This window comes from Stenella coeruleoalba (assembly GCF_951394435.1).
Source record: "Stenella coeruleoalba genome assembly, chromosome: 19".
Lineage (NCBI taxonomy): Eukaryota > Metazoa > Chordata > Mammalia > Artiodactyla > Delphinidae > Stenella > Stenella coeruleoalba.
In genome coordinates, this window is record NC_137165.1 from 10,198,150 (window position 1) to 10,221,842 (window position 23,693).

A 23,693-nucleotide genomic window follows, 5' to 3' on the forward strand; every position below is an offset into this window, starting at 1 on the left:
GCCCGCCCGCCCAACCGCGCGCGCGCGCCCGCCGGTCCCCCGCCCCTCGCTCCCGCCCCAGCTCGTGCTGCCCGGGCGGGCGCCGGCCGCTGGCGCCGCTACTGCTGCCGCCCCCGGGGCGCGAGTCCGCCGCCCGCCGCCCGGGGACCCGGCGAGGGGCGGGGGCAGCCCCGAAGCGGCCCCGGATTGCCCCCGCTCCCGCCTCACGCTTCACGGGAAGTTTGTCCCTTTGCACTCTGCCCAGCCGCTCCGGGAGCCCCGCCGCGACGAGGTGAGAGCTGTGGGAGAGGGGGGGTGAGGGAGGGGACGCCCGCGGAGGAATGTGCCGGGCTGGGGGGCGGGGAGCCGGGGTCCCGGTTTGCACCACCCGGCGGGGGCCGCCTGGCCCCGGGAGCCGGGATCATGTGCTATTTGTCCCGCGGAGGCGCAGAGAGGTGCCAGGCCCGGGGCGGCCGTCGGTTGGCTGGACCGGAGGACACTGTCCGCATGGCCGCCCAGAAAGGCCGGGACGGGGGCCTGTGTGAAAACTTCTGGGTGAGCAAGGTGCAGGTGGCCCTAGGCCCCCTTTCGGGTCGCTCGGCCTCACCCCAGCCGCGGCTACTGTCTGTACCCCACTGACCCATTACGCTGCACCAGCCGACCCCTGTACCTCTCTCCTGGCCCATTACCCCGCCATCCACCAGCAGTGCCATCTCATTCCCTGCCCCGTTAGCCATAACGGCGTTACAATTGCGTGTCTCCATCAGTGTCCTTTCCCTCCCCTGATCAGGGTCTGGGGGTCAGGGCTGTTCTTCCTGAGACAGCCTCTGTGGTTTCAGCTACTCCCTTCCTGTCCTGGGACAGACCAGCCCTCTCACCCCTCCCATGCCCTGGCCAGAAAGGCTGGTGTGGTGAGGCCCAGCAGGACAGGGGTTTGAGGCCCTTTGGGGCCACAGAAGGAGGCTCAACACCTCTGATCTCTCTTCACAACCCTCCCACCCTGTTGTCCGTGGGTGTGGGCTGCTCAGCCTCTCCTCCCAGGGTGTGGGCACCGGGTCACCCACATTCCTGGGCTCCAGACTGGCACTTTCCCCAGGGTAGTGGATGCCATAGCACTAACCCCAGGCTGGAGCTGGGACCTGCCTGCTTCCTTTCCCTTCTCTCCTTCCTCAGGGGGACCCTACTGCTAGCCTCCCTTCCCATAAACACAGGTATTCTGGATCCTCCAACAGAGGACCCTGGTGGTTGGTGGGATGGTTACAGGATGACCCCACCCTCTCCTGCCCATTGTCCTGGATCCTAAGGAGGAAGTGCTGGGGGCTGGTCAAGGGATTTGGGGCTTATAGGCAGGCCCTGTGGATCCCAGTTCTGGGCTGTACCTCCAGCCATTGGATTTTGCCCATCAGCAGTCTCTCCCTCTGTGTGGAGGTTATGGACCCTAGGTGGGAGCTGGTTTCTACTTCTCCCTGGCTGACCCTGTGGGGGAATTTTAGGGCAGGTCTTATGTTTGGGATTTTCTTGCATCTTGTTTCTCTTCTGGGCTTCCAATTTGTGCTTTTCCCCTACCTGTTTAACATTTCTGTGTTTGCTGTCCTCTGTGTGTCCCCTTACGTTTCTTCGTAGCATGACCTCAGTCTTCTTGTCTCTCTCATTTTCTTGGTGTTGGGGACTTTCTGCCTCTCCTCTCCCTGCTTCCCACCACCCTCAGTGTCTCTGCCCATGTGTCCCTCTCTCTGAATTGCTCTCTGTCCAGCCTCTTTCTCTCTTCTCTCTCTGAACGTTCAGTGCACTGTGAGTGACGAGGAATAAAAATATCACCGTCCCTGCCCTTGGATTCACATTGCATTCGACCACTCCAGAGGAACAGCCATCCTCACCTTTCCTAACATTACCTCCCACCCCTTGTCCTCCAACCCTGGAACCCCAGACACACCTCTGGAGCCACGGGTGCCTCCTAACCACTCTTCCCCCACAACCAGGGTTTCCCCTACAGCCCCAGCTGGCGTGGCCAGGCCCCCAGTGTAGGATGGGGCTCCTCCTACGAGGGCCGGTGGCAGCCAGAACTGATACAGCCCCCCTGGTCTGGGGCCAGGACACCAGGTAACTCTGGGGTGACATCCCAGGTCCCTGCCTGCTGGGAAAAGGCTGGGGAGAGAGGCAGGAACATCTCCGGGAGTCCCTGAGGAGACTGCCATTGGGGAGGAAGGCCAAGGAAACAGAAACTGGGTCCTTGAGGGGCTGGGTCGCCGGAGAAGGGGGTGTGGAGAGACTGGTTCCTCGGAGAAGTTGGGAGGCAATGTCTGGGTCCCCCAGACATTGCCTCCCAACAGCTCTGACCTTCTCTTCTATCTCTGTCCTCCAGCTGAGGAGGGTGGGAGTATCTGGAGCCATGGCTGGCGCCTCGGTGAAAGTGGCAGTGAGGGTTCGGCCCTTCAACGCCCGTGAGACCAGCCAGGATGCCAAGTGTGTGGTCAGCATGCAGGGCAGCACCACCTGTGAGTGAGTCCCAGGGGCCCGTCTGGGCACAGGCAGGGCAGCCCGGGCCCACTGTACGGGCCAGTCCTGGCGGGCCGAACCAGGAGGAGGGCTGTGCTGGGCACGGAGCAGGTGCTAATTGTAAGGAAGGAGGCTGGGACAGGCTGGCCTTTCCGTGCTCCCAGTCCCTGGGAGGGGGAATGTTGGCCTGGAGCCCTCCATTGCCCAATCCAGGGAGGCAGCCGGGAGGGGGGCGGGTCCTGGGAAGCCAAAATTAGCTTTGGTGGCTGGAGGGGGTGGGGAGTATTAAAGGGGAGAGATGAACTAGGATAGAGGAGGGGAGTGGGATGCCCGGCTTCTGAGGGCTTGTGGGGAGTGGGCAGCGGTCGGGAGTACCTGACCTTGGCCTTCGTTCCTTTGCTTTCTCAGCCATCATCAATCCCAGACAGAGCAAGGATGCCCCCAAAAGCTTCACTTTCGATTACTCCTACTGGTCACACACTTCGGTGAGGTTGTTAGGTTGGGGGAAGAGCTAAGCAAAGAGGGACGGGGGATTCAGGTCCTGGGGAGGGAGCATTGCTGGGAAATAGGACCTCCAGGGAATTGGTTGGGAGGACCAGGACCCTTGGGTGGGGGTGGGTAGGACCCTGAACTTGTGACTAGGATCAGGAAGGGGGAGGCAGAATCCCTGGGATAATTTAGGGGTGGCAGGAGACTAGATAGGATCCTCAGGGATGATTAGGACCGTGATCGAGGTGGGGGCACACAAGACCTTTGGGCACCTAGATACCAAGGACAAAGTCATCTAGGGTTCCTGCTGTCTTTCTTGCCCCCCTTTTACCTAGGCCGAGGACCCCCAGTTTGCATCTCAGCAACAGGTGTATCGGGATATTGGAGAAGAGATGCTGCTCCATGCCTTTGAAGGCTACAACGTGTGCATCTTTGCCTATGGGCAGACGGGGGCTGGGAAATCCTACACCATGATGGGGCGGCAGGAGCCAGGGCAGCAGGGCATCGTGCCCCAGGTACACTCGGGGCCTGGCAGGGCGGCCAGGGCTGAAGCCTCTTCAGCTGCCCCTAGGGGAGTAGGCTGGGTTCTAAGCGTTGTGGAGCAGAGACCTGGCTCTCTGGTTGTTAGTAATAGGGAAGGTGATGGGGGATGAGGTTGGCTCCAACCTGGACATCAGGGCCAAGAAAGCTCAATGAGAACAGCCACACCTTTGGCGGCAGAGCGCCCAGGGTTTGAACCTTGTTTCTACCACTTGCTGCTGTCTTACCTTGTCTCGTAATTACTTGTGAGTGTAGTTCCCATGTAGGCTTGTGTACCGTAGTCAAGGTGTTTACTGTAGGAAAAGCCAGTTGTGGATAACTGAGAGTTGACCATAATCTCTCTGACTGCAGCATAGTGACCTTGCATACAGGCTCCGGGCTTGCATTTTGGCTCACTGAATACTAGCCTCTGACCCTGGGCAAATGTGAACCTCTCAGAGGTTGCTTTCCCATCTGTAAAATGGGAACGATCCCATCCCTCCCTTGGGGCTGTGGTAAGGGTTAAACAGGGTCACTTGCGACCTGGCCTGGCCTGGGTGCTGGGCGCCACAGGTGTGCCATGAACAGCAGCATCTTTGTGCTTCTCTGTGTCCCCCTCCAGCTCTGTGAGGACCTCTTCTCTCGTGTTAGTAAGAACCAGAGTGCTCAGCTATCCTATTCTGTGGAGGTAAGCCCAGGTCTTGGGAGGGGGCTGGGAGGGGAGCCACAGTGTCCCCTGGGTAGGGAGGAGGTGAGCAGAGCGATTAAGACCAAGTGCAGTCTCTGGAGTCAGGCAGCCTGGGATCTGCTCTAGGCTTTACCAGTTAGTAACTGTGGCTTTGGGCAAACGACTTCTCTCTCGGCTCCAGAGCGTTTTTATCTGAAATGATAATGATCAGGGGTCCCCTTCCTAGGGTTGTTGGAAGGCTCAGTGAGCTTGCACATGTAAAACGCTTAGCGACACATAGTAAACACTCAGCGTAGGTTACCTGTATTGTATTCAGTGGAGTCCAGGTTAAGTTTCCCATTGGGTGTGGTTGTTAGCTTTTTTACTTTTTTAAGAAATTTATTTATTAATTATTTATCTTTGGCTGCATTGGGTCTTTGTTGCTGCGCGCGGCTTTCTCTAGTTGCGTCGAGCGGGAGCTATTCTTCGTTGCGGTGCACGGGCTTCTCGTTGCGGTGGCTTCTCTTGTTGAGGAGCTCGGGCTCTAGGCACGCGGGCTTCAGTAGTTGTGGCGCGTGGGCTCCAGAGCGCAGGCTCAGTAGTTGTGGCGCACGGGCTTCGTTGCTCTGTGGCATGTGGGATCTTCCTGGACCAGGGCTCGAACCCGTGTCCCCTGCATTGGCAGGCGGATTCTTAACCACTGCGCCACCAGGGAAGCCCACCTTTATTACTTTTTATTTGCTTCTCCCACTCAGGTGAGCTACATGGAGATCTACTGTGAGAGGGTACGAGACCTCTTGAACCCCAAGAGTCGGGGCTCTCTGAGGGTCCGAGAGCACCCCATCCTGGGCCCCTATGTGCAGGACCTGTCTAAATTGGCTGTGACCTCTTACGCAGACATTGCTGACCTCATGGACTGTGGAAATAAAGCGCGGTGAGGCAGGCTGATGGGGCGGAGGGCAAGGCAGACGGGGTTAGGAAGATGAGGGGCCGGACCCACTGACCATTCCCTCCCCACCAGGACTGTGGCCGCCACCAACATGAATGAGACCAGCAGCCGTTCCCACGCCGTCTTCACCATTGTCTTCACGCAGCGCTGCCACGATCAGCTCACTGGACTGGACTCAGAGAAAGTAGGCCCCCCCCCCACCCGCTGCAACCCCATCCCACTTGGTAACAGAGACAGAGATGTGATCAGCGGGCCTTGCGTCCTCCCTCCCTGTCCAGGCTTGGTTGAGTGCCTCCTCTGAGCTTCCACAGCCCCCCGTGCTTCCCCTATCAGATCAGTGGGATAGTCTCCTTTTGCATGTTTGTTCTTCTAGCTAGGCTCCTTGGGGCAGGTCTTGGAGCCCACTGTGTGCCTTGTCCCGGCACACAGTGGGCATGTGAATATCTGTGATTGAATAAATGAAGAAAAGGACAACTAACCAAACCCTCACTGTCATCTTATGTATTCCCCTTCCGTCCCCCACTCCTGGCTTTCTCCATCCCTTGCCAACTGCCTAGTCCCCTTGCTGGGTGTTCCCTTGATATGCCTGCCCCGCACTGACCCAGTCACCTCCTGTCTCTTTCCTCTGACCCAGGTCAGTAAGATCAGTTTGGTGGACCTTGCTGGCAGTGAGCGGGCTGACTCCTCAGGGGCCCGGGGCATGCGCCTGAAGGTGAGGGGCTTGGGAGGGTCGGACAGGGCAGTTTTGGGGGCTGTGTGCAGTGGTCTCAAATCATAACTGGGACTCTGGCTGTGGGGGGAGTGGGGGAAGGGGATCGGAGTGGGAGAAGAAGGCCTCATTCCCCACGTTCCTCTTGCCAGGAAGGCGCCAACATCAATAAGTCCCTGACCACTCTAGGGAAGGTGATCTCGGCCCTTGCGGATATGGTAAGACCTGGGCGTGGGAAGAGACGGGGCTCTGGGAAAGCGGACAAAGAGGGTGGCCCACCGTAACCCCCTTCCTCCTTCTGTCCCTCAGCAATCAAAGAAGCGGAAGTCGGATTTTATCCCTTACAGGGACTCTGTGCTCACCTGGCTGCTCAAGGAGAATCTGGGTGAGGGGCTTCTCCTCTCTGTCTCTCTATGGCGACCCTGCCGCCATTCCTGCCAACCCCCTTTTGATACCAGTCCCATTGACACCCCTGGAACCTCAAATCCTCCAGTGGTCCGTTGACTTTCCCCCTGATCCCCAGGGGCATCCTTTGAAAGTGTCCTGATGCTGGGATCAAGGCCACACGCTCCCTGCCGAGCCAAGGGCCTCACTGACTTGGCTCCCCCTGACTGCTCTCTGACCTCACACCCGCCTTTGACTTCATCCTCCGCCCACTGATCGCTGATTGTCCCACAGATGTCTGATGTCTCCCTGACCTCACCCCCACTTCCTCTGACCACCAGATTTCACGATTAGCTCCACAACTCTTAGCTTTACCCTACCTTGGACAGTGACCCTATTGGACCCCTGCCTGAGCAATGAGGCCCCCCTGACCCTGTGACCCAGTCTGACTTTTCTTAGGACCCTGCCCAGCTCAAGCTTTCCCCTCCTTTCATTCATAGGTGGGAATTCACGCACAGCAATGATTGCGGCCCTGAGCCCCGCGGACATCAATTACGAGGAGACTCTTAGCACCCTCAGGTGGGGCTCTAGTAGGGGTGGGGTGGGACACGAAAAGTGCCAGGAGCTCAGCGGCTGGTAGCTCAGGACCCTCCCCATGAGATAGGGTTGACCCTCAGCTCTACTGCACTATGATGAAACCTGGGAGGGAGAGGGAATCGGGCAGCAGACCAAGGTCACCCGTGTCTAGGCCTCACCGGTCCCACTCCTCCCTCCTCATCCAGGTACGCCGACCGCACCAAGCAGATTCGCTGCAATGCCATCATCAACGAGGACCCTAATGCCCGGCTGATCCGCGAGCTGCAGGAGGAGGTGGCCCGGCTGCGCGAACTGCTGATGGCCCAGGGGCTCTCCGCCTCTGCCCTGGGAGGTGGGACTCCGGGAGGGTCAGCTCAGGGAGGCTCCTTGGCCCAGCTGCTTGGCCCCTGGCCTGGGACCAGGGAGGGACCACTGCCCAGAAAGCCCAGCAAGTGCCCCTTGACTTAGATGCAGATGTGGAGAGGGGACAGGTCACGCCTTCAGGTGTTACAGAGCTGGGAGGGACTGATCCTCCTGGGGAGAGGCAGGCAGGATTCAGAGGGACCTTGACAGGCTCCTGGAACTACTGAAACGACAGGAGCAGGAGTAAATGGCAAGTCACGCGTTTATGGTTTGAACAGTAAGTCATTAAGAATAGGCTGCTGGGCACCTGCCTTGACAGAAGTTCTTGTGAAACATTGGGAATTAAATTGACCGTAAGCTTAATAATAGTCAACAGTGGACTAATTTCTGAAACGTAAGGCTCAGTCTCCTTACTGTGAAATGGCATCTGTATTAGATAGTCTATGATCCGTGTTGGCTGTGTCCGGTGTGGACTGTGCATTCAGTCTTGGGGTCCATCCCATTGAGGAATTGGGGTGCTAAGGGGCACGGTGGGGAGAATAAGGGTTCTTGGGAAGAGAAGGTAGACACGATGTTCACCTCTGTACATTTGAAGGGTAGTCTTGCAAAAGAAAAAAGCAGTGGTCTTTCTCATCCCAGAGGGCAGAACTAGAAACAGAGCTACATGTAACATGGGGCAGATTTCAGCTAAGAAAAGTTCTCAGCTAAGAACTTTCTGATGGTACAAGTCATCCTGCAATGGAAGGAACTGGCTACCTTGTTCAGTAATGAGCTTTCCATCCCTGGAGGGGAACAAGCAGAGACTCGGTGTCCATTTGTCAAGGCTGCAGTAGGAGGGCTCCCTACTTTGTGGAGGTGGACCATGGGTCTTCTGCAGTCCTTCCAAGCTGGTCCCCTGTGAGACCTTCACTGTTTCCGATCAGTTCCATCTTTCCTTGGCCTCCTTCTTTTACCTTCTTCTCCCTCCTAGGCCTGAAGGTGGATGAGGGGAGTCCCGGAGGTGCTCTGCCAGCTGTATCGTCTCCCTCTGCCCCAGCTTCGCCCTCGTCCCCCGCAGCACACAACGGGGAGCTGGAGCCATCGTTCTCCCCCAGTGCCGAGCCCCAGATTGGGCCTGAGGAGGCCATGGAGAGACTGCAGGTGGGAAGCTGGAGCTGGCAAGGGGTGGGGCTCTGGGGGCTGCTGGGAATCACCCCCTGGGAGGTGCTTGTCCCAGTCTGTCCTGACCCCTGCCCGTCTTGTGCCCCCAGGAGACAGAGAAGATTATAGCTGAGCTGAATGAGACCTGGGAGGAGAAGCTACGTAAGACGGAGGCCTTGAGGATGGAGAGGTGTGAGGGTGGGGCCGACAGCTGGAGCCCTGGAAGGAGTGAGGTGGGGAGGGAAGGTCAGGCCCTGCAGGGGAGGGGTTCGTGGGTACCGATGACAAGACTAATATCTGCCTCTCCTTTGCCTACAGAGAAGCGTTGCTGGCTGAGATGGGGGTGGCTGTCCGGGAAGATGGGGGAACCGTGGGCGTCTTCTCTCCGAAGAAGGTGAGTGAGGAGGCCTCAGGGACTCTGGATGCTGAAAGAAGAGGGTTGGGGTGGCAGGGTCATGAGTTTTAATTCTGATCTCAGGTCTCTGAATTGTCCCTCCATCACCTCTGTCCCCACTCCTGCTCCTCCCCTCTCTGTTCTCCGGCCGTCCCTATCTTCTGCCTCCATCTAGGGACCACAGGATGCCAGGGTCCCTGCCCTTAGGGGGATTTCAAGAACTGCTTAGAATCTAGGTATTTATAAATAGACACCCACACACGTGCGCGTATGAGTTCACGCGTAGAACGTATCTCTGGATTCATAAGAAACTGGTTACGGTGGTTACCCCAGGGGGAAGGGAGAGGACCCTGGGAGATTGCAGGTTGGTTGGGATAGCGACTTGTCCACCGTGTACACTTCTGTATCATTTGGATTTTGTAACTTGTGTATGTGTTAGCTATTCAAAAACAAGCAAACAAATGCAAAAAACCCTAAAAAGTACGTTTCGAAAGGATAACTTGGGACGACAAGACTGTAAAAGGAATAGAACAGTAAGTACTAACCTGTAGGATGTTGCTTGTAAACGCAGCGAGAGGCTTAAAGATGGAAGCGTCAGTGCGGCCTGGAGGTGTATGGAAACTGGTTTCCTGGAGAAGGTGGTTTGGAAAGTGGAGCCTGAAAGATGGACGGGGGGCGTGGTAGAGAGGAGCAGAGAGAACATCGGGCCGAGCAAATGTGGGGTATTGTCGGCCGAGTGGGGCGCACCAGCACCTGTCACGTGCCCGCTGTGTAGTAAGCGCTCAGTAAGGCTTTGTGGAGAGGAAGGAAGGAAAGAAGCAGGGCAGGAGTGATCAGGCTCAGTTGGAGGCAGGAATGGTATTCAAAACCTTTAGCAACCAGCACAGCACGGGGACCAACCAGTCAGAGTGGACGCTGGCTTCCGACGGCCAGCACAGCTGTAGTGGTGCACACTGGTGAAACGGTGATGCAGAGGCCAGTTTGGGCAAAGCAGGAACTTCCAGTCCCAGCCCTGGAATGGAGCCAGCCACGCCTGTCAGGGCTGTGGTATGAAGCATCATAGGATCAGGCTCTAAGTGAGATACACCTCTTCCAGGCAGTGGGTTACTGGAAGGAGACCCCTCCGATTTTCATACGGATATGGTGTCTGGGTGACTGAGCAAGCAGGGACCATTGAACAGGGATCCAGACAGAGGAGAGGGGTTTGCCTGGCCTGAGGCACGGCCAGGGGCGAGAGAGCTGTCAGTGGGTGATTGAGGGTGGCAGGCAGGGCTGAGGGGTCAGGTCCGGGGCTGGGCACCCAGGGCTTTGGGATCCCCCAGAGGCGCACATCTGGGAGGAGGGACTGCAGGGGGCTCTCGGCATGGCTTGCCAGCCACCTGGGGGTGCCAGGTACCTGTGGAGCTTCTGCCACAGCTGCAGGGCTAGGGAAAGGTAGAAGGGGATGGACAGGCTGATGGATGGGTTTTTCTTTCCTGGAGAGGCTCACACTGTGCAAGGTGCCACCTGCTAGAGCTTGGGACCAACAGGAGGGACTTCTGTTCTGTTTTGTTCTTAGTTGTTCTTGTAAAGGTGGCACGCCCCACCGGGAACGTTGACTTTGTACAGTGAGGTGCAAAGGAAATCTCCTTCCTTCCCACCCTCGGGTTCCCCTCCCAGAGGCGAGTCCTGTTGCTGGCTCCTGACGTGTTCTTCTAGAGGTAGTCTCTGCACGTACAGGCGTGTGTTATGATCATCCACGTACGCATGCACACATCGCCCCTCTTTGCCGTGGTGCTGGTTCCACACTTGACATGTTACTTTTTCACGTATCAGTGTATCGCAGTTCTGTCCGTTTTTTCCCCCCCCCCCCCCCACAGTGTCAGAATATTCTATTGTATAGACGTAGGATAATTTTTTTTAACCAGCTTCCTACTGATGGACATTTAGGTCGTTTCCCATTCTTTGATACTATAAACAACGTTACAGAAGATAGTCTTACTAATGGTCTGCTGTCTGTAGAACATATTCCTAGAAGTGGAGATTTGGGGGCCACCAGTAGCCAGGTAAAACTTTGATCTCTTTTGCCAGCGTGCCTCCAGAGATTTTAACCATGCCCACTTACACTCCCAAGAGCATCATACAAGACAGCCCGTGTTCCCTCATCCTCTTCAACTTCTTGATCTTTGCCCATCTGATTGGTAAAAAAAAGCATCTTAGGGGAGGTAACTTCGGCATTTTCTCCAGGTGGCGAGACATTCTCGTAAGTTTAAAAGTCATGTGGATTTCAGAGAGAAAGCTGTTAGGCTCACAGGAGAAACGGGTTTGGTGGGGGTGACTCCAACCTAGGAAACGTCGAGTGGAGAATTGGGTCCTTGGGGCAGAAGCTCCAGTTTGTCCTGGAGAGAGCCAAGGGCCTTAGGGAAAGCCCCTTCTTTCCTGAGACCTCGCCACCAGGCCTAAGGACTTCCTAAGTCAGTAATTTTCAAACCTGGCTCGGAGCTTCCTTCACAGGGAATGGGGAGGCGGGGGCAGGACTGGACTCTGGGTCCCCTGCCCCCACCTCGGCCTGAGCAGCTCTCTGCTTATCTGCTTGACGTGTTAGGCTTCTAGGTAAGGTTTCCTGTGAACAAAGGGTTCCAGGGCTGAATAAAGATTGAAAAGCACTGCCCTAAATCATGTCCCCTCTCCCGAGGGATAGATCGCTTTCTGCTTCCAGGACCCATCCGTGTTTGCCATTCCCAAGCAGGCCTGACACTGCAGTGTCGGGAGGGGCGTGGTCATCCCTCAGGAGAAGAGGAAGTGTTGCAGAGTCATCGTTGGAGGGGCCGATGCACAGATACACAACGCATCCACTGTGGACGTAGCCTTGGGCTTCCTGTTCGGGGACTCCCACAGAAAGATGGGGCCTTGACTGCTGGCTGTCTTCCCCTACACCCTGTGTTCCCCTGCCTCCGTGCCTTTGTTCAGACTCCTCTTTCACCTGAAACACTCTTCCTTGTTCATGTCCACGTCCTCCTTATCATCAGAGACCAGCTCCCATACTGCCTTTTGCATGAAGCTCCCCTGACCCCCATGAGCTCCCATTGGTCTTCATTTTATTCATTTTTGTGTATGAGCCCCTCCCAGGATACAGTGGGATGAATGAATGAATGAATGAATGAGCTAAGTGAGGGCGTGAAAAGTTCAGGAAGTCTATTATGAGGCATGTGTTTCTTACCTGCAATGGTGTTTCCACGACAAGTCTTATCTCCCCAAGTTGGCTCTGATTTCCTGACCAACGGGGCAGCAGCCTCTAGGTGTGACTCATCTCTGTCCTGCCTGGCACCACAGTGGGGTCTTGCACATAGAAAGGCCACGGTATATCCTTGCGGAACAGAGGCAGGGGATCTTGTGTTCGGGTGGAAGGCCTGGGAAGGCTTTGTGGAAGAAGTGGCGTTTGAGACAGACCTTGAGGGACCGGAAGTGAATGATTTTGACAGGTGGGGGTGGGGCCAGGAGGGAGGCTGTTGCAGGCGAGGGGATGGGCAGGGATGAGCCCGGCTTTTTGGAGTGAGTGCTCAGAGCCCACTGGGTGCGAGCACAGAAGGGGAGAGGGGGCCCCGCAAAGGGGCTTGGATAAGTGGGCTGGGGCCCTGCCGTGGAGGACGCCCAGGAGTACCGGCATGAAAAGCAGACTCAAGTCAGGCAGGCATGCGTTGCATGGGCCAGAGAGGTCTGAGCAGTCCCCTCTCGAAGTGGCAAGATATATTTTGAGGGAAGAAGTGATGAGCCCTGGGGCCAGAGGGAATACAGGGAAAGCAGAGAGAGGGCAGGTGGCTTCTAAGGTTTCGGGTCAGGGAGACTGGAGTGTCCAGGTGCCTCTGAAGAAATGGGGCCTGGGGAGGGGCCGGAAGGGTGGGGGCATCTTGTGTGCCGGGAGGGGGTGGGTCAGGCTGCCCCGAAGGCATTGGGGTGAGTGGGAGCAGGGGGTGGGAGAGCTCGCCCTCCGAGTGAGGGGTAGGGGTGCAGCGGGGAGCCTGCAGGGATGTCTGCCAAGCGCCTTCCCTCCCTCTTGGCCGCACCCCTGGTGGCTCTCCCCTGACTGCCGCCCCTTCCCCCTCAGACTCCACACCTGGTGAACCTGAATGAAGACCCCCTGATGTCTGAATGTCTGCTCTACCACATCAAAGATGGTGTCACCAGGTAGTGTTTGCTTGGGCCCGTGGGGCAGCCTCTCCTTTTAGGGTGTGGTTGCAGAGGGAGGGCCACGCTGGCGACTCCCTTCTCTAATGATCTCTTGGGGACACCCCACGTCTCAGGACAGCTCCTCTGCAGCCCTGTTAGCTCCAGGCTTCCTGAGAACTTGCTGAGCCTGCCTCCACCCACCGCTTTGGAGTGGGTGACACCCCTCCTGGGACCAAACCAAACCAGCACTGGCAGGGATAGGTCCTGATCTACTGGGGCAGAGAGTGGGTGGGAGCTTGGACTGCTGCGTTCTTGGCCCCCAGCACCACTGCCTGGGCATCGCTTAGTGGGACCCTCCCTTGAGGTGGGAGAGAGAAGGGAAACATAACCCTGGCCCAATGCTGTTGAGGGCAGTACCTATATGACAGGTAACTTCACTGGCTAATGCTAATGAACCCCTGGGGCTCAGCGCCTCCAAGGTCACCTCCTGGAGTTAAAGGGGTGAGGGTGCTCCTTCCTCTCCTGACACAGGCTGTTCAGCTGTCCTTGGTGATCATCATGGGAAGGATGCAGGAACCAAGGCTGAGGGCACCCACCCCACTCCAGGTTCCCTTCCCCCTTTGCTGTATAACAGTGAGGATGTGGGCTTTGGAGCCAGGCAGATCTGGGCTCACATCCCAGCTTCACCACTGCCGGGCTGCATGACCTTGGGCAAGTTACTTACCTCTCTGAGCCTCAGCTTCCTCATCTGTGAAATGGGAATAATTATACTTGGCTTACTGAGTTGGTTGAACTTGTGTTCAGAAGGGGCTTGGTATATGTATGACTGGCACATGCTCAGAAATTGTTGGCCATTGCTTCCCCAGGGTCGGCCAGGTCGATGTGGACATCAAGCTGACTGGGCAGTTCATTCGGGAGCAACACTGTCTGTTCCGGAGCATCCCTCAGCCAGACGGAGAAGGTAATGGCTAAGGGGGCGAGACTGGAGTGACCAGACAGAGAGAGACAGGTCCCTCACTGAATACCGAGCCCTGGCTCGGGCCCTGGGAGTGCAGCCGCCACGTGACAGGATGTGTCCTCGCCCTGAGAGGGGGCTTCGAACTCCTGGTCAGCAGTGGGGGCCCTGCTATCTGCACCTGCCCTCAGGGCGCAGACTCTTGTTATGAGCTGGGAGTGGTGAGGGTCCCCAAGGCAGAAACAGAAGACTGTGGCTTCAGAGGGTGAGGTTTTGGGAAGAGGAGATCCTGCCCTCTTCCTTGATTTTTTAGCCTCAAATAGCACCCTAGTCGTTTTTTATGAAAACCTGTAGGTTTTTCAGTGGGATATCTGAATTTATCTCTGAAAACCTGATTATCTATGTAGCTATGACTACGAAAGTTTCAGGCAGTTAGTCAGCCCATGTCTCCCTGTGGTTCCAAAACTTTCAGAAGTTTTTAGCTGTTTTTGGCCACAGCAGCAAAAGCTTTTAGGAACCACAAGCCCTCAGGGTGTAGGTAGTAATCTGTCTGACAGGTAACAAAACAATGTTCGTGGTTAAGTACCACTTAGGACATATTCTGAGGTCACCGTTTTGTTCTGGTTGGGTCTTTTTTTAATGTTTATTTATTTGGTTGCGTCAGGTCTTAGTTGTGGCAGGTGGGCTCCTTAGTTGCGGCACGTGGGCTCCTTAGTTGCAGCAGGTGGGCTCCTTAGTTGTGGCTCACGGGTGCCTTAGTTGCGGCTTGCTGGTTTCTTAGTTGCGGCACATGGGCTCCTTAGTTGCGGCAGGCAGGCTTCTTAGTTGTGGCTCGCCGGTTTCTTAGTTGTGGCACATGGGCTCCTTAGTTGCGGCAGGCGGCTCCTTAGTTGTGGCTCACGGGCTCCTTAGTTGCAGCTCACCGGCTCTTTAGTTGTGGCATGCAAGCTCTTAGTTGCGGCACGTGGGATCTAGTTCCTGGACCAGGGATCGAACCCGGGTCCCCTGCATTGGGAGCGTGGAGTCTTAACCACTGTGCCACCAGGGAAGTCCAGGTCATTTTTTTTTTAAATGGACTGATTTGGGTTCAGTTGTGCCCAAGTGAAGTTAAGCTCTGGGAAGTGAGTAGGGCAGGGAGGTTGGCCGTGTCACACCTGAGCTCTCCCTCACCTGGAGCCCGTGCTATGTGCCTCAGGTCTGATGCTTCTGGGGGACAGGAGACAGGGCACCCGTGGTCAGCGTGTGTCTTAAAATAAGAAAAGATGCTCTCGTGTGGCCTGCAGCTCAGGTTGAAGACCTGCCCGGTGGACTTCAGTTCCATTTTCTGGTCAGTGGATTAATGCAGTTGTTCTGGTCTCGTTCAAGTTCCTAGCAGCAGCAAAAGCTTCTGGCCCTGTGGGCTGCGAGCTATTGAATCCGTTCAGCCCAGTGAGTTATTACCGAGTTCCTGTTCTGCGGTTCCCTCAAGCCATGTACTGGGGTGATACCAAAACCACACAAGGCCTGTGGAGGCAGCCCACCCTCGGGAGCTCAGGGTGTGTTTGGGGAGGTGACAGGCCCGAATAGGTTACATCACAGTGGAAGCAGCAGCTGGTTCTGTGCCCCAAATGATGGGGGCTGTATAAAGGGTTAGTCCATTTGGGCCTTTAAGATTTAATACTTGACCAAAGATGCCTAAGAGCAGGCAGCACGGATAGAGGTGTGAACACAGAAAAATAGTTATTACTTACCATCTACTTTGTGCCTTTGCATTTTCGCACGTAGCTCACAGGTGAGGGAGCTGAGGTTCCCAGGGGTTAAGGAATTTGCCCGAGACTGCACAGCTAGAGGATGGCAGAACTGGATTGGGACACAGCATGGCAGACTCTAGGGCCTGTGCTGTGAGTCCTGGGCTGCCTCGGTTCAGATCGCTGTGGGTTCGTGTGGGTTCTCACCTGGCCTCATTTCCCTCCATAACAACTATCCCCGCCCAACCCTGCCTTTAGATTACTTGCTCAATTACTTGTTTATCATCTTTCTTACCAAGTGGAAGTTAACTCGGTAAGACCAGGCATTTTGGTTTTTATCTCTCCTGTATTTCCAGGACCTAAAATAGTGCCTGGCATATCATAGGGGTGCAATATATTTGTGGAATGGATGGATGAATTTGGGGCGTGGTGGGAAATAAGGGCGGGGATAGACTGGTACCCTTCTAGCCACCTCATCCTCTTCTCTGCCACCTTCTTGCATTGCTGGTCACCGACGTGGTGATGCTTTAGCTGTGTCTGACATCTTCTCCATCGTTTCTGCCCCTTCATTCAAGTTTCCCTTTGAGCATCAGCTCAGGAGTTACCACTTTCCCATAATCATTCCCAGTCCTCTGCCTCTAAGCCGAATTACTCTTTGCTATTTTTGTACTCCTACAGCGTCCATAGGCTTGTCTCTGCCTTACGTTACCATTCATTCTGGTTTCTCTGTTCCTTGTATGGTAAATAAGAACTCTCTTTCCCACATCACTTTATTTGAGCCTTTCAGCCACTCTGTAAAGAAAGACTTTGTTATCCCATTTTATAGCTCACAGAAATCGGGTGACTTGCTTAATGTCCCTCAGCTAAGGAGTCATAGAGTCTGGGTCTTTGGAATACGGGGGCCCCTCTGTGACAACGGGGCACTGGTCCTCAAGGACAGGAAAGTGCCTCAGGCATCCTCATGTCCCAGCAAGCAGCAGGCTTGGTGATTTGTACAAGGAGCACCTTGAGAGATGTTTGGGTTGGGTTGGCTTCATCTCCTCCCGTGAAAATAGTGATATTGACTGAAGATAGTTGACTGTGGCTTGAGAAGATTAGTTAGGTCGCAGTGTGCAAGATGCATCAGACAGAAGTGGGGCTAGGAGCCTGCTGTAGGAATCCAGACCTGGCCAGTAGCAGTGTTGTTTGGGAAGGAAGGAGTGGTCATCTGGAAGGCAGAAATGACAGGGCCTGCCGACCAGCTGGACCTGCGAGGCCACGCCCTCTGAGGATTCCGGGCTTGCTAAGCCGCTGCTGGGGAGGATGGCAGAGGGTGAGAAGGGAGCCCCCTCAGAGGCTCCTGGGAATTGTAGCTGGGGCTCTAACCCTCCTTCTGCTCTTCCTTTCCCGTGCTGCCTGCCACCAGAGGGGCCATGGCACCCCTGACAGGTACTGGGTGGTGGGACTGGGGGTGTATGTGTGTTTTGGGGGGAATGCAGGGTGGGAATCTGTGACCATACCCCTCCCCACCCCCAGGGTCTGATCGCTCCCTCTCCTCTCTCCCTGCCTCAGTGGTGGTCACCCTGGAGCCTTGTGAAGGAGCCGAGACCTATGTCAACGGGAAACTTGTGACTGAGCCTGTGGTGCTGAAGTCAGGTAGAGGAGGGGGCAGTGAGGGTCCTGGGCCCTGGCTGTGCAAGGAGGAGCTTCTTGGGTGACTCCTGGGCAGGACCCAGAAACAAATAGGAAACAGCGTGGGAATGTGAAGACGGAACTGGGAAGGGAAGAGAGAGGGAGTCAGGTTTTGGTTTGTCTCACTGCCTCAGGGCAACAGGAAGAGGATGCCAAGCTCCTGATTTCCTTTGGCTGTCAGGGACAGGGCGGTTCCTGGGGCCAGCTAGGGGAGCCTCAGCTCCAGCCGCTCTTGGATTTGGGGTGATGGAAGCGATTGTGTTGGGGCTCCTGGGATTTGTGGGCAAGGCCCTGTGCACCTCGGGCACGCGGAGGGGTGTGCTGCCGTGGGCGAGTAAGTCCACTTCTCCATCCTCCTATCTCCAGGGAATAGGATTGTGATGGGCAAGAACCACGTTTTCCGCTTCAATCACCCGGAGCAGGCGCGGCTAGAGCGGGAGCGAGGGGTCCCCCCGCCCCCAGGACCGCCCTTCGAGCCCGTCGACTGGAACTTTGCCCAGAAGGAACTGCTGGAGCAGCAAGGCATTGATATCAAGCTGGAGATGGAGAAGAGGTGCGTGGGGAGGGTGCTTGCGCCCCAGGGCCCTGCTGACCGTCCCTCCCAGGTGCCCAGCCCCCAGCACCCTCCTGCTGTCAGACGCCCTATTGAGGTGGCTTCAGAACCTCAGAGCTCTTCCTCCCCTCCTCACCCAACCCCAGGCTGCAGGATCTGGAGAACCAGTACCGCAAAGAAAAGGAGGAGGCTGATCTTCTGTTGGAGCAGCAGCGGCTGGTGAGGGGCTGGCCAGGGGTGCGGTGGGGCAGGCAGAGGCGGGAGGTGGGCTGGGGGGCACTGGAGCAGCCGGCCTGGCAGAGCTTCAGCCTGACTCTGAGTTTGGTCACCCTGCCTGAGCCAGAGTGGGGAGTGGGCCCGGGGCTAGGGGGTAGAGGTGGCATCTAGGAGGAGACAGGAGAGAAATGTGACCCAGGGAGGAACCCATGCAGGGTTCCTCCCAGGTGACTGGGGCTTCCTGGACTCTAGCTGAACCTGTGCCACCTTTATGATTTTTACGAAATCCAAGTACCGCCCGTGTTGTTATTTACTTAAGATTGTTCTTTGGGGACTTCCCTGGTGGTCCAGTGGTTAAGACTCCATGCTCCCAATGCAGGGGGCCTGGGTTCGATCCCTGATCAGGGAACTAGATCCCGCATGCCGCAACTAAGACCCGGCGCAGCCAACCAAATAAATCAATAAATAAATATTAAAAAAAAAAAAAGATTGTTCTTTGAATGGACTTACTTTTAAATCTTTAACCGCATCCTGAGCGATATATACACACGAAACCCATCCTTGGTACGGCTACAGCTAATACTCGCTTTCTCTGTGCCACACGCTCTGAGCACATTAATCCTCAAAACGTATCTGTGAGGAGGTGCCGTCATTACCTCCACTGTGCAGACGAGCAGAGGTTAAGCCGTGCACCCAGCACCGAGCCGCTCTGACCACGGTGTTTCCATGTCGCTGGGACACATGGCTCTGGGGTGCCCTTAGCTCTCTCCCCGTCTGTCTTCCCTCTCTGTGGCCCCAGTACGCGGACTCTGACAGCGGGGACGACTCTGACAAGCGCTCCTGCGAAGAGAGCTGGCGGCTCATCTCGTCCTTGCGTGAGCAGCTGCCGCCCACCACGGTCCAGACTATCGTCAAGCGCTGCGGCCTGCCCAGCAGCGGCAAGCGCAGGGCCCCCCGCAGGGTGTACCAGATCCCCCAGCGACGGCGGCTGCAGGGCAAAGACCCCCGCTGGGCCACCATGGCCGACCTGAAGATGCAGGCAGTGAAGGAGATCTGCTACGAGGTGGCCCTGGCCGACTTCCGCCACGGGCGGGCCGAGATCGAGGCCCTGGCTGCCCTCAAGATGCGGGAGCTGTGCCGCACCTACGGCAAGCCTGAGGGGCCCGGGGACGCCTGGAGGGCCGTGGCCCGGGATGTCTGGGACACGGTGGGCGAGGAGGAAGGCAGCGGAGGTGGAGGTGGCGGCAGTGAGGAGGGAGCCCGCGGCGCAGAGGTGGAGGACCTCCGGGCTCACATCGACAAGCTCACGGGGATCCTGCAGGAGGTGAAGCTGCAGAACAGCAGCAAGGACCGCGAGCTGCAGGCCCTGAGGGACCGCATGCTTCGCATGGAGAGGGTCATCCCCCTGACCCAGGTAGGACGGGCCTGGCCCGGCTTGTCCCCGCCTGCATCTCTCCCCTGTAGCAACCTGAACCTCCCACCTCAGAGTCCAGCCTCCTTCCTCCTCTTCCTTTAAAAAATCTTATCGAAGTTTAACACAGCATAGTTTGTGAATCACCTGCCTCACAATCACCAGGGCACTAACTGAAAACGCAGATTCCTGGGTTCTGCCCCAGACCTACTGAATCAGCATCTTTGGGGACACATCTGCATTTATAGTAAGTACCCCGGGTGGTTCTGAAATACAGTGAAGTTTGAGAACCACTGATACAAAGGGTACAGTCCTTAAGTTACCACTTAATGAGTGTTCCCATAGGTGACCACTCTTAGAACCACCCCTCTCCTGGGTGACCCTTCCTTTGGTAGCCGCTGTGCTGAGTGCTTCTCCTGTGTCACCGTGTAAACCTTCACAGTGGCCCTGCGTGTGGGAGTGTTATCACCTACCCGTTTTCCATGTATTCACTCAACAAGAAAATAGTTGAGTGTTTACTGTGTGCCAGGCATCGTGCTAGCTACTGGGGTTACTCACAACAGACAGAATTTCTGCCGCGCTCCCGCTTGCCTTCTAAAGGGGGATGACAGGCAGCCAGTTATAGCAGTAGTCATGGTGTTGAAGGCTTACGGCTCCAAATGCAGCTCTTACGCCTCTCCTCACTCTCCCCTCTCCAGACCCTTGGGCTTCCTTGCTGTTCCTTGAACTTGCTGGGTGCATTCCTGCTTCAAGGCCTTTGCACCTGCTGTTCCTTCTGCCCAGAACGCCCTTCCCTCTCAGAGCCATAGAGCTCGTCCCGCAGTTCCTTTGGGTGTTCCCTAAAATGGTAACTTCTCTGTGAATCTCTTCCTGTCCTTTCACTGCATCTACCCCCACCCTGGCCTCCTGTCCTTTTCCTTGCTCTGGTCTTTTCCATGTGAATATATATTTTTATATGTGTATAAAATATATACACATATATGCATTTATATAAAATATATATAAAATATATAACATGGTACTTACATATAATATAAATAATATATATTAAATAACTTAAATACATATATTTATATTTAACATTTCATGGAAGTACAGCTTATGTACCATACCATATATTTTTCTTATTTATTTATCAACTGTGTCCGTCCACTAAAATGATGGCAGGTATTTTTCTTCCCTCTTTGTTGACTGCTGTATCCCCAGGGCACATCATTTATTCAGCAATATTTGCTGAGTGCCCACTAGGTGAGGCATGGTAGAATTTCTCAGGTAATCTTACAACGGCCCTATGTGATAGGTACTGTCATTGTTGATGTCATCTTACATGTGAGGACACTGAGGCACAGAGGCTACAAGCCGGAGATCCAGACCCACAGCTAGGAGGTGGCACACCTGGACTGCGTCGGCCACCCGACTCTGGGTCCGGGCTCCTAAACCAGTGTCCCTCCAGCTTCCTCATCTCCATGCCTCTCTCTCTCAGGACCCCGGACGTCTAGCTGCTCCAGGGCCTTCCAGCTTGTCCTCCCGAATCTGCACGTCCTCAGGACTCCACTCTCCTCATGTGCCCCCTTTTCTCTCACCCCCTCTCCCTCCCAGGATCACGAGGATGAGAATGAAGAAGCCGGTGAGGCCACGTGGGCTCAGCCCCAAGGGTCTGAGGCAGCGGAGCAGGAAGCCCCCGGTGACCGAGCACCTCCCGCGCGGCCCTCCTCGCCGCCCTTGTCGAGCTGGGAGCGGGTGTCGAGGCTGATGGAGGAGGACCCCGCCTTCCGTCGGGGGCGCCTTCGCTGGCTCAAGCAGGAGCAGCTGCGGCTGCAGGGACTGCAGGGCTCCGGGGGCCGGGGCGGGGGGCTGCGCAGACCCCCCGCCCGCTTCGTGCCTCCTCACGACTGCAAGCTGCGCTTCCCCTTCAAGAGCAACCCCCAGCACCGCGAGTCCTGGCCGGGGGCGGGGGCCGGGGAGTCCCCAATGCCACCCCAGCCCCCTGAGGAGCTCACCCCCTCTCTGGCCACCCCTGCCCGCAGGCCCCCAAGTCCCCGCAGGTCCCACCGTCCCCGCAGGAATTCCCTGGACGGAGGGGGCCGGTCCCGGGGAGGGGGTTCTGCACAGCCCGAACCCCAGCACTTCCAGCCCAAAAAGCACAACTATTATCCCCAGCAGCCCCAACCATACCCAGCCCAGAGGCCCCCAGGGCCCCGCTACCCCCCATACACTACGCCCCCGCGGATGAGACGGCAGCGCTCAGCCCCTGACCTCAAGGAGAGTGGGGCGGCCGTGTGAGTCCCACATCTTGGGCAGAGAGGTCCTGGCGGAGCCCCTCGCTGGGAGGAGATGCTGCTTCCCCAGAAGCCCTGGGGCAGGAGGCCCTAGAGACCAGAGAGAAGGTCCGAGTAGGTGATAGAAGATGTAGGGGTAACTGGGCCGGAGGCTGAGGGAGGAAGGAAGAGGGCACGGAGCTGCCAGGAGCGAACCAAAGTGAAGGAGAGTGACGGGAAGCTGCCTCGGGGCTGCCCCTTGTGGGGGGGGGGTCCCACAAACGCTGCTAGGGTGGGTGGGGGGCTGGGGTGCCGCGTAGTCGGTGTTTGACTTTCTTTTCAAGTGGGGGCAAAGGGGAGAGAACCTAGAGGGGGGTAAGGTCTCCCCGCTCCTGGCCCTGTCTGTCTGTCCGTCTGTGGTGGGTTTCTGTTTCCAGGGAGGTGTGGTGGGATCATAAGTCATTCCTCTCCCCTTTCAGGCCTCCTGCTATATTTGGGGGACCTGTCTGGCGTCTGGTTTGCCTGGGGTCCCTGAGGATGTGGGACCTTTCAATAAAGGACGGAAAACAGAGGGAGCTTGTGGCTGGTGGTCATTTGGTTTTGGATTTCAATGGAGGTTTAGATTATATGAAAGTAAAGTGTGCAGATCTCAAGTGCGGCTCGGTGAATTTTTGCATAGGTCACCACTCAGGTCAAGGTAGAAGAATGTTTCCATCATGGTTTCTGGAATGTTCAGCATCACGTCTCCTCTTGAGTGTGTAACCCATTCCTTATATCCCTTTCATTTTTGCTTACCCAGTGTCTCCATCTCTGCCCCCAAAACTGCTGTCATTGTCCTGGAGGGAGGTGAGGGAGGGATGAGAGGGGAGGAAGAGGGAGTCTCAGCCTGGCAACGCCCAAGTGGCTGTTCCTAACAGGAATTAGAGGCATTTGGGGGACAGGGCGGTGGGGGGTGGTGTTTCTGCGTCTTTGAATCACTTAGTTATTTGAAAGTTCTCCCAAGCAGCCACGACTTCCCCAGGTTCTGTTCTGTCTTGGGTGTGTTTTACAATGAACGTGTTAATCAAGCTTACTGCACCCACCTGATTATTTCATCCCGTTCGTGTTTCCTGCCTTTTATCAGGGCGCATTCAGTATTCCAAATAGTATTTTGTCTTAAGATTGCTTTCAAGGAGGATGCTGCCTGCTTGTTTTAACGTTCTAGCTTGGAGGAGCCCGTCCATGGCAGTGCCGTATTGTACACGTTTTGCAGGTTAAATTGCAACACTGTTCTGTCTGCACCAGGCCAAACCCCAGAATCCCCATGTTTTCAACCTTAGGAACACACTTCCACCCATTTGAAAATTTGAGCTGCTTGCCCACAGCTTCCTGATGTCAGTCTTGAGGTGCAAGCAGCCAAAACCATAGACATTATCCCAGTTGCAGCCAAACCACAGCCCTGGGCAAGGCTACAATTGTTTACTCTTGGTTTCTGCACCCTTAGGCTGGCTACCTTTATTTTGGCAACTTTGAATGCCAGGTCTTCAGGGATCCGTTGACAGTGACCCAAGATTTGGAATGTAATGGATGGTTCGTCGACTGTGTTTATTTGAGCAGTTTATAATCTGGTCAAAGAGACTAAATGTGAGCAAGAAAATGATAGACTACAAAGTTCTCTGCACGTCAGAGCAAGCTGAGTGGCACAGACAGTTTGTAGGATTTGAGATGGGAGAGATAGCTCACTAATTTAAAATACAGTGGGATTATTTTCCCCTCAAGACTACCTTGTATAAATGTTTTCTACCATTTTTATCCATTTCTCTCTTCCAGCTCAATCTTTTTTTTTTTTTTTTTTGGCTGTGTTGGGTCTTCGTTGCTGCGTGCGGGCTTTCTCTAGTTGTGGCGAGCGGGGACTACTCTTCGTTGCGGTGCAGGGGCTTCTCATTGCGGTGGCTTCTCTTATTGCAGAGCACGGGCTCTAGGTGTGCGGGCTTCAGTAATTGTGGCATGCACACTCAGTAGTTTTGGCTTGCGAGCTCTAGAGCGCAAGCTCAGTAGTTGTGGCTCATGGATTAGTTGCTCCGCAGCATGTGGGATCTTCCCGGACCAGGG

General features: G+C 55.8%; 1 protein-coding gene across 1 annotated transcript; it reads left to right on the forward strand.

Annotated features, from left to right (window-relative positions):
• The first annotated feature begins 47 nt into the window (after nucleotides 1-47).
• On the forward strand, nucleotides 48-21,857 carry KIF1C (kinesin family member 1C). Its single transcript, XM_079906011.1, has 23 exons — nucleotides 48-271; nucleotides 1,959-2,079; nucleotides 2,342-2,474; nucleotides 2,884-2,960; nucleotides 3,300-3,479; nucleotides 4,106-4,171; nucleotides 4,906-5,084; nucleotides 5,172-5,283; nucleotides 5,734-5,811; nucleotides 5,961-6,026; nucleotides 6,118-6,193; nucleotides 6,693-6,771; nucleotides 6,975-7,120; nucleotides 8,102-8,271; nucleotides 8,382-8,461; nucleotides 8,590-8,665; nucleotides 12,750-12,829; nucleotides 13,678-13,772; nucleotides 17,045-17,128; nucleotides 17,531-17,717; nucleotides 17,864-17,936; nucleotides 18,733-19,347; nucleotides 20,944-21,857. Exons 3-23 carry the CDS (start codon nucleotides 2,369-2,371, stop codon nucleotides 21,625-21,627), a joined length of 3,309 nt encoding a protein of 1,102 aa, XP_079762137.1. The 5' UTR covers nucleotides 48-271; nucleotides 1,959-2,079; nucleotides 2,342-2,368; the 3' UTR covers nucleotides 21,628-21,857.
• The last annotated feature ends 1,836 nt before the right edge of the window (nucleotides 21,858-23,693 follow it).

Coding starts and splice junctions, on each gene's coding strand:
- KIF1C (XM_079906011.1), top strand. CDS start 2,369: ATGGCTGGCGCCTCGGTGAAAGTGGCAGTGAGGGTTCGGCCCTTCAAC. Junction 6,772..6,974: donor GAGACTCTTAGCACCCTCAG/GTGGGGCTCTAG, acceptor CTCCTCATCCAG/GTACGCCGACCGCACCAAGC. Junction 8,462..8,589: donor GAGGCCTTGAGGATGGAGAG/GTGTGAGGGTGG, acceptor CTTTGCCTACAG/AGAAGCGTTGCTGGCTGAGA.